General features: G+C 37.4%; 1 protein-coding gene across 1 annotated transcript in view; it reads right to left on the minus strand.

Annotated features, from left to right (window-relative positions):
* The window catches only part of LOC309663546 (RNA exonuclease 1 homolog), a 46,482-nt gene that overhangs the window by 29,708 nt on the left and 6,050 nt on the right, over positions 1–10,724 (minus strand). Inside the window, exons 3-5 of the mRNA XM_082467561.1 lie at positions 10,625–10,714; positions 7,939–8,143; positions 7,357–7,475 (exon numbers count right to left, since the gene is read on the minus strand). Coding sequence (XP_082323687.1) covers positions 7,357–7,475; positions 7,939–8,143; positions 10,625–10,714 — 414 coding nt within the window. The remainder of the gene's footprint in view (positions 1–7,356; positions 7,476–7,938; positions 8,144–10,624; positions 10,715–10,724) is intronic.

Raw genomic sequence — 10,724 nt, forward strand, 5'->3', positions numbered from 1 at the left:
AAGACAGTCTCTTCAATAAGTGGTGCTGAGAAAACTGGACAGCTACATGTAAAATAAACTCAAAATGGATTAAAGACCTAAATGTAAGTCCAGACACTATAAAACTCTTAGAGGAAAACATAGGCAGAACACTCTATGACATAAATCACAGCAAGATCCTTTTTGACCCACCTCCTAGAGAAATGGAAATAAAAACAACCTTAAACAAGAGAAAAGACAACCCTCAGAATGGGAGAAAATATTTGCAAATAAAGCAACAGACAGAGGATTAATCTCCAAAATATACAAGCAGCTCATGCATCATTAGAGAAATGCAAATCAAAACTACAATGAGGTATCACCTCACACTGGTCAGAATAGCCATCATCAAAAAATCTAGAAACAATAAATGCTGGAGAGGGTGTGGAGAAAAGGGAACCCTCCTGCACTGTTGGTGGGAATGTAAATTGATACTGCCACTATGGAGAACAGTATGGTGATTCCTTAAAAATCTAAAAATAGAAGTACCATATGACCCAGCAATCCTACTACTGGGCATATACCCTGAGAGAACCATAATTTTAAAAGAGACATGTACCACAATGTTCACTGCAGCACTATTTACAATAGCCAGGACATGGAAACAACCTAAATGTCCATCGACAGACGAATGGATAAAGAAGATATGGCACATATATACAATGGAATATCACTCTGCCATAAAAAGGAATGAAACTGAATTATTTGTAGTGAGGTGGACGGACCTAGACTCTGTCATACAGAGTGAAGTAAGTCAGAAAGAGAAAAACAAGTACCATATGCTACCGCATATATATGGAATCTAGAAAAATGGTACTGATGAACCTAGTGGTAGGGCAGGGATAACGATGCAGACGTTGAGAACAGACTTGAGGACACAGCGGGGAATGGGAGGCTGGGATGTAGTGAGAGAGTATCACTGACATAAATACACTACCAAATGTAAAACGGATGGCTGGTGGGAAGCTGCTGCATAGCACAGGGAGATCAGCTCGATGCTTTGTGACCACCTAGAGGGGTGGGGTAGGGAGGGTGGGAGGGAGGCTCACGAGGGAGGGGATATGGGGATATGTGTGTGCATACAGCTGATTCACTTTGTTGTACGGCAGAAACTAACACAACATTGTGAAGCAATTATACTCCAATAAAGATGTATAAAAAAATAAAACTTAAAAAAATAAAAGGGAAACTTAAAAGTTCTTTGAGATGAATGCAAATGGAAACACAACATAATGAAACATATAGGATGCACCTAAAGTAGTGCTTAGAGTAAAATTAATATTGTAAATGGCTATATTAAAAAGATCTCAAATCAGTAAATTTGCCTTCCACCTGAAGCAACTAGAATTTTAATGGGAAACTAAACCCAAAGAATGCAAAAGGAATCAAATAATAAAGATTAGAGTGGAAATAAGTAAGATAAAGAATTAAAAATGAGATAATCAAAAAAACTAAAATTTCATTCTTTGAAAAGATCAACCAAATAGATAAAACTTTCGCTAGACTGACCAAGAAAAAAGAGAGAAGGCTCGAATTATTTAAATCAATGAGGGCTTTCCTGGTGGTGCAGTGGTTAAGAATACACCTGCCAATGCAGGAGACATGGGTTCGAGCCCTGCTCTGGGAAGATCCCACATGCCACAGAGCAACTAAGCCCATGTGCCACAACTACTGAAGCCCATATGCCCTAGAGCCTGTGCTCTGCAACAAGAGATGTCACCGCAATGAGAAGCCTGTGCACCACAATGAAGAGTAGCCCCTGCTCACTGCAACTAGAGAAAGCCCACACACAGCAACAAAGACCCAATGCAGCTATAAATAAATAAATAAACATATATATAAAAAATAAAATCAATAATGAAAGAAGACATCATTATAGAACTTGCAGAAATAAAAAGAATTATAAAGGAATACTATGAACAACTATATGCCAATAAATTAGAAAATTTAGATGAAAGAGAAGGGACACGTACAAAAACCCACAGTTACTATTGTACTTAATGAAGAAAGAATGAAAGTTTTTCTCCTAGAATGAGGAAAGAGATAAGCATGGCCCCTCTTATTACTTCTATTCAATATCATACTGGAGTTTATGCCTAGAGAAATTAGGCAAGAAAGTGAAATAAAAGTACCCACATTGGAAAGGAAAAAATAAAACTCTATTTATAGAAGGTATAATCTTTTATAAAGAAACTTCCAAGGAACTCACTAAAAATGATTAGAATAAACAAGTACAGCAAAGTTACAAGATCAGAAATCAATTGTATTTTTACACACTTGTAAAGAATAATTTGAAAATAAAATTACAAAAACAATTCCATTTACAATAGCATTAAAAAGATTTAAATACCTAGGAATAAGTTTAACAAAAGTAGTTCAAGACTTGTACTCTGAAAAACTACAAAAACTGTTGAAAGGATTTAAAGATCTAAATAAATGTAAAGACAGCCCATGTTCATGGCTCACAAGACTTAATATTGCTAAATGGTAATACTCCACAAATTGATCTACTGATTCAGAACAATCTCTATCAAAATCCTAACTTGATATTTTTGCAGAAAATACAAGCTGATCCTAAAAGTTATATGGATATGCCAGGGACCAAAACGTTCTTGAAAAAGAACAAATTTTAAGAACTCACACTTCTAATTTCAATACTTACTACAAAGCTACAGTAATTAAGACTGTGTAGTACTGGCATGAGGACAGAAATAGAGATCAAAGGAAGAGAACCAGAGCTCAGAATTTATGGTCAGTTACTCTTATATTTACAACTGATTTCTGACAAAAATGACACAAAAATTAAATAAGGAAAAATAGTTTTTTCAACAAATGATGGTATAACTGGATATCCACATTCAAAAGAATGAAGTTGGACCCCCTACCTCACACATTATGCAAAACTCAAATCAAAACAGATCATACACCTAAGTGTAAAAACTAAAACTTTCAATCTCTCAGGGAAAAAAAAAGAAATAATTCTTTGTGACCTAGTTTTCTTACATATGATACCAAAAGCACAAGCAACAGAAGAAAAATAAATTGGAATACAGCACGGTGAAAAACTTTGTGCTGCAACTGGTACCATCAAGAAAGTGAGAAGACAACCCACAGAAAAGAAAAAATATTTGCCAATGTTTTATCTAAGAGACTTGTATCCAGAATACATAAACAACTCTTATAACTCAACAGTAAGAAGACAAATAACCCAAAATATGGGCAAAGGATTTGAATAGACATTTCTTCAAGAAGATATACAAATGGCCAACAGGTACATGAAAGTATGTTCAACATCGTTAGTTGGTAGGGAAATGCAAATCAAAACTACAAATGAGCTACCACTTCATACCCACTAGGATGGCTAGAAAGAAGACAGACAATAACAAGTGTTGACAAGGATGTGGAGAAAGCAGAACCCCTGTATGTTGTTGGTGGGAATGTAGTGGTATAGTCACTTTGGGAAACAGTTTGTTAGTTCCACAAAAAGCTAAATGTAGAGCTAGCATATAACCCAGTAATCTTACTCCTAGAAATATGCTTAAGGGTAATGTAACTATTTGTCCACACAAAAACTTGTACACAAATACAAATAAACATTCTGTACAAATGTTTGTTATTCATAATAGCTCCAAATGGAAATAATCCAAATGTCCATTAACTAACGAATGGAGAAATAAAATGTGTATATCCATAAAACAGAATATTACTCAGCAATGACACATGCTATAACGTGGATGACCCTTGACAACATTATGCTAAGGGAAAACATTACGCCAGTCACAAAAGAACCACATATTGTATGATTCCATTTTCATGAAATGTCTAGAATAGGCAAATCAATAGAAATAGAGAGTAAATTAGTAGTTTCCTAGGGCTGGGAGATATGGAGGAGTGGGGGAATGGCAGATAAAGGGTAAAGGGTGTCCTTTGGGGGCAATGGAAATGTATTTAAATTAATTGTGGCAGTGATCGCACAACCCTGTGAATATACTAAAGTTACTGAACTATATATGTTAAATGGATGAATTGTAGGGTATGTGAATCATATCTCTATAAAGCTGTTAATAAAAAGAATTCTTAAATTGATCCTTCCTCACTCCTAACGCATGAATCTCCTGTAGTGATGACAATTTAGCTTATATCCCAAACACTTTTAGCAACTGGCAGCTCACTGTTTTGTGAATCTGTTTTATGGACAGCATATCAGTTACAAAGGTCTTTTTCATGTTGATCTGAAATCTGCCTCTTGTTTCATCCACCCATGGTCTTTTAAAATAACCTCCAGAGCCATCTGAATTCACCTCAATCAGAGGAAGGGCAGCACAAAGCCCAAACCTAGTGCTCAGACATGTGTTTGTCTAACAGTGTTTTAAGTAGAGATTTTAAGATAAAAATTATTGGAAGATTAGAAATCTGTACATTTTGAACTTGAATTTCCAAACTGCAATAATCAGATGGAGGCAAGAGGTATGTGCCCACCTTTAGATGGAACTTATTCTATCTAGTAAGCCACCATCCTCACCACTCCACATTGGATTTTGAAAATATGCATGGGGTGAGAGCTACAGCTATTGCCACTGATTTGAAAGGTTTCAATTTGGGAAAAAGGTTTTGAGTAGGAACTGCAAATACAGGTGCTGCCAAGAAACCAGGCATGGCTTATAAATGAGTGTAGCAGGTGTGCCGAATAGGGAGTGGTGGGGACTGTGGCTCACTAGACAGTACATAAAGGGGGAGACACAACTCAGATTAATAAACCACTTGCTTTGATATGAAATCGCAGGACTGACTAAGACAGTTTTACCACTAAAAGTAACCAGGGGCTTACCTGGTGGCACAGTGGTTAAGAATCCGCCTGCCAATGCAGGGGACCTGGGTTCGATCCCTGGGCTGGGAAGATCCCACATGCCGCGGAGCAACTAAGCCGGTGCGCCACAACTACTGAACCTGTGCTCTAGAGTCCGCGAGCCACAACTACTGAGCCCACGTGCCACAACTACTGAAGCCTGTGCACCTAGAGCCCGTGCTCCACAACAAGAGAAGCCACCGCAGTGAGAAGCCCGCGCACCGCAACGAAGAGTAGCCCCCGCTCGCTGCAACTAGAGAAAGCCCTCATGCAGCAACAAAGACCCCATACAACCAAAAAAAATAATTAATTAATTAAAAAAAAAAACTGATGAATCTCCAACATAAACAGTTTGAGGGCTTCCCTGGTGGTGCAGTGGTTGAGAATCTGCCTGCCAATGCAGGGGACACGGGTTCGAGCCCTGGTCTGGGAAGATCCCACATGCCGCGGAGCAACTAGGCCTGTGAGCCACAACTACGAGCCTGCGCGTCTGGAGCCTGTGCCCCGCAACAAGAGAGGCCGCAACAGTGAAGAGGCCCGCACACCGCGATGAAGAGTGGCCCCCGCTTGCCACAACTAGAGAAAGACCTTGCATAGAAACGAAGACCCAACACAGTAAAATAAATAAATAAATAAATAAGTCAGGAGCTCTTTAAAAAAAAGAGTTTGATTTAATTATTTAAAAAAAAAAAGAGTAACCAGAGTGCTTTTTACAAATTACCAAGACCAGAAAAGTCATTCAAGAGGGAGGAAAAAACTAGGTCCACAGCCTAGCTTCAAAAAAGTAGTGGAAAGAAACTGAATAAAATTGTTTGCTGGTTGTGCCCCATGAGTTCTTTAGTCAAAGTAATAGTTACTAAGAGTGTGTGTGTGTGTGTGTGTGTGTGTGTTTTCAGATAAATTACATTATTTAGTACTGACCTTGTTAAAAGCCTCATCCTCTGTTTTATAAACTCTCAAATACTTCTCGAAAAAAGAGGTTGACAGAGCATTGTCTTACTTCATCAGGTACTTTGGACGAGGATTCTGATGCTCCTACAGCCCTCTTCCGATGAACCACTTTATGATTCAACATCTTGTTAAATATAAAATTGATTAGACAAACGAAGAACACATGTGTGTTCTGTTTAACATTCCTACTATGTGTATGAAAGTACAACTATCTTAGGTAAGTTTTATATCCAAAATTAAATTTAAAAATAATTGCAAGTTTTAAATTCATCAGAAGTAGAATAAATGCAAGCCATAAATTATCTACACTCACAAAAGGGAGAAGTGGGACAGCTGCCTGTATGTCCACCATTATTAAGGCTGATCTGATTACTCATCTAATCCCTTTGCTGTTTCCACATCCAGATTCTTAGAACCATGATTTGGTCCTCTGATCAGCGTATAGGAAGGTGTGTAGTTTACTGTTCTTTTTTTTTTTCTTAATAAATTTATTTATTTATTTATTTTTGGCCGCACTGGGTCTTCGTTGCTGCACACGGGCTTTCTCTAGTTGCGGCGAGCGGGGCTACTCTTTGTTGCGGTGTGCAGGCGTCTGATTGTGGTGGCTTCTCTTGTTGCAGAGCACGGGGTCTAGGCACACGGGCTTCAGTAATTGTGGCGCACGGGCTTAGTTGCTCCGCGGCATGTGGGATCTTCCCGGACCAGGGCTCGAACCCGTGTCCCCTGCATTGGCAGGCGGATTCTTAACCATTGCACCACCAGGGAAGTCCCAGTTTACTATTCTTAAAACAAATATATGTCCCAATGCCTTTCAGTTACCTTTTCATTTAGAAAAATGTTTGGACTTAAATTTATGACAATCTTTGCATATTCAATATTAAAACGATCCCAGCTAGAAACAAGGTGAGCATTCCTTTTGACGGACTTAAAAAGACTAAGGATTCTAGGATGAGTTAATCTACCTCACCTTTAGGGAGGGACAAAGCCTTAAAGCTGACCAGTAGTTTTCTGCTAAAGAATATTTGGTAAAAAGAAAAAAAAAATCATTGCCACAAGTAGGGGAAAATTGACTAAAGAGGTAAGGTTGTACTATCATATTACTAGTGGGCATTATTTTCTCGAGGTCTGTCTCTCTGTCTCCCTGTCTCTCTCACATATATACACATATACACCCCTCACTGGATGTGGCTTGAAAGGCATATTCCAATGTAAAACTTTTCTCTGAAAAACTCTGAGGCAGCTTAAATTAATCACAGCTACAGATATTTTAGGTCTGAAAAAATGCCTAATGTTTCCAAGGATAGGAAAACCAAATTAACCAAAAGTGACACACAGGCACACATCCCATGATAATATGAAAATAACTATATCTAAGGGTAACCAAAAAAGGTTGAAATTTCTCTTCAATAGGTTTGGCATTTATCTGAATTAGGGGTCTTCAGAGAGAAGAATATACCCACTCTCCAAGGGGCTCTATATATGGGTAGGATACGATGGTAATTAGAAATAAAATTCTTATCTTCAGACTTAGTTTATAGTACCTTTACAGGAAAAGAAGCAATACTTTTCACAGGAATGTGTGATCTGTTTGGCTTTGCAGTTGGATTTTCCTTTGAAAGAACTACATCCACATGAAGGCTGTCTGATGTACATGAATTTTCTAAGAAGTTTAAAATGAACGAGAGAAAGGAAAAGGTAAATTTTAATGTCATTAGTCTCAGATGATGAGTTTATTTCAATCATCAACTCAAAATTTCACAACGCTTCATTTATAGGCTTGATCTATATATATACATATATTTTTTTTCTTGAAGAAAAGAAAATGCAAACACAAAAGGGTCCCAATAACCAACTCCTGTATAACCTAGAACAAATTTAAATAATTTATAAAGCAACTTGCTCCATGTAAGAATGCATGCAAAATACTACCATTTATTGCCTAGCATATAGAGATAAACAATATAAATGATTTAGATATGCTAATCGTATTATTTCATGTAAAGCTCTAGGTGATTGACTTAACTATAATTGGGAATATATGGGCTTCATAAGAAACATTTTTAAAATAAGGTAAAACCCCATTTATTAAATAAGTGACTAAAAAAAAAAAGATTTTCTCATACCTCCTGAGGCTTTCCTTTGGGTCTGAGAGGCTGGACATGCAAATGTATTTTTTTTCTGTTCTGAAGTGGCAGCAACAAAAGCCTGCCCACCCTTAATGGCAGCCATTATCTGCACTGCCTGTTGCTGGGCCTGAAGGATTCCAGTGTGACTAATTAATGGGACTGGTCCCCTGAATGGGCTAGTGATCTCTTTACTGGTTGGAACCTATAGAGCATCAACATAAAACAAAAAAATCCTGATTTTAAAAATGGATAAGATGGATAATTTCACTTTTCTTTTGCACAAAAGCTCTTTGGAATTGACTACATTCACAATACTACAGGTAGTCCAATACACACGTAATTGGAATATTCGCAGAAATAAACTGAAATAATAAAACTGAACAACTATTTAAGCATATAATTTGACATTTTTTCTTGAAATAAGAGAGAAAATTAAATCTTGTAAGAAAATGACACTTTGTATGCAGGTAGAAGTGGTAATAAGACATATCCTACTGAAGTTATTGAAATTCAAAGTTAAGAATCCATTAGGGGGGCTTCCCTGGTGGCGCAGTGGTTGAGAATCTGCCTGCCAATGCAGAGGACACGGGTTCGAGCCCCGGTCTGGGAAGATCCCACATGCCGCAGAGCAACTAGGCCCGTGAGCCACAATTGCTGAGCCTGCGCGTCTGGAGCCTGTGCTCCGCAACAAGAGAGGCCGTGATAGTGAGAGGCCCGCGCACCGCGATGAAGAGTGGCCCCCACTTGCCGCAACTAGAGAAAGCCCTCGCACAGAAACGAAGACCCAACACAGCCATAAATAAATAAATAAACAAGTACTTAAAAAATTAAAAAAAAAAAAAAAAAAAAAAGAATCCATTAGGTAACCTGGCAGACGTATCAGGTGACCCATCCAGGGAGAAGTAGCAGGCTAGCATTAGACTTCTCCACAGCAACGTTCATTATGAGAAAAGAAGGGAACATACGAAAAAATGTTCAGCTTCACTAGTAACCAAAGAAATATAATATAAAATAAGGAAATAAAATTTCACTCAGATTTACAGGTTTAAAAAATGATAATACCCATTTTTTGTAAGGTTTGTGGGAAGGGAACCCTAGAACACTGTAGGACTAAATTGTCACAACCCTTCTAGAAGGCAATTTGGTAACATATTTTTAAAATCAGAAAAATCTTTATCTTCTTTTGTCCAGTTACTTCTATTTGTGAGAATGTATTTTTAAAAAATGGCTGATGAAACCGACAATCATTTAAATATAAGAATTTGGGGGGGAGTTATATAGCACAGTAATGTGAAAACTAAACACCACACCACTTGCAATTAAAGAGAAACAAGTTTAGCCTCCTAAAAACTTTTTTCATAAGAGAGAAGGGGAGAGAAACTAGTTTAGTAAATACCTATAATATCTGACCCCAGGATGTGCAGGTATTCACTATCTCCATTTCACGGATATGGAAAATTAAACAGAGAAATTAAATAATCTGCTCAAGGACATTCAACTATTCTGTTAAGAACTGGAATTCAGGGTCTTATTTGCGACTTGGAAGCGTAAAGTCTTTTTATGCCATGCAGAAGATTCTGCTGTCAGTATGTACCAAGTAAAAATAATACAGAGACTAGAGCAGAGAAATAAAGTTTGTGTTAAACAGCACTTTTTAACACAAAAGTGTTCAAGGAATAATACTTGCTGCAGTGTTTGTACAGTTTCTTTACATGTCATAAAAGAAATTCAGCATTTATAATATAAATTTACAAGAGGTTCAAATTGCTTTGAAAAACTACAGTCAATTCCCCTTACTCACGCTAGTTAAATTCTATAGAGTCCCGCAAACAATGAATTAGCAAATACTGAAGCATTGCTCCTAGGTGCAGGTGAGTATCTGGTCACAGCAGTTTCATCAACCAATGAATACATAACCTTGTTATATGCGTGTTTCTGTTTAAAGATACTTCATTTAGTATATACTGCTGATTCATCAACATTGAATTTGTGGTCAACAGCACTCATAGCTCGTGCCTGAACAAAGTTGTTTAACACACATTTTCTCTGTAAGGCACAGCGCAGCCTTCTTGCGCCAAGGAACACTAGACAGCATATACTTGGGGACCATTTTAAATAACAAAATCACCAACAAAACACACAAAAATGCAGAAAACATGGCACCAGACAGACTCAGGTAAGGACCTTGGTTAACAGTATGACAGAAGGCAGTGTTGCCTTGTTCAACCTTAGTTGGGAACGTGCATGTCAGGCTATTCAATTCAATTTTTTTTTTTTTTTTTTTTTTTTTGCCACTGCGCCTGTGTACAGAGGACCACAAAAGCATGAGTCTTGATTTTAAAGTTACAAATTAATTTTAATGAAGAGGCAAATTTGCAAATACAGAATCTGATAATAATAAGGATTGACCATATTAATTTATAGTTAAAAGGTTATACAAAAACAACATACCTTCTTTTAATGAACACGTTAGATAACGGGGGAGAAAAATGAAGGTTTCAGAAAATGCTTACAAGTAGGCAATAAATTTATTGACTGCCCACTTGTGCCCCCTAGTGGATAATAGGATAACAAGTACTGCAATATACTTAAAGCTTGAAATGACAAGGTAGGTACTTCATAAACTGCTGAGAGAGACAGGGAGGGTGGGAAGTGGGAGAGAAAGAGAAACAAAATGACTCACATCAAACTTGGCAGTGTGTGCAATTCTCCTTTTTGGTCCAGAAATGTTTTGGTAATATTGCATATCTAATTCCATTTGCTTTCCTGAAGGCTAATGGGAA

The sequence above is a fragment of the Balaenoptera physalus genome, assembly GCF_965194825.1.
Source record: "Balaenoptera physalus genome assembly, chromosome: 7".
Taxonomy (NCBI): domain Eukaryota; kingdom Metazoa; phylum Chordata; class Mammalia; order Artiodactyla; family Balaenopteridae; genus Balaenoptera; species Balaenoptera physalus.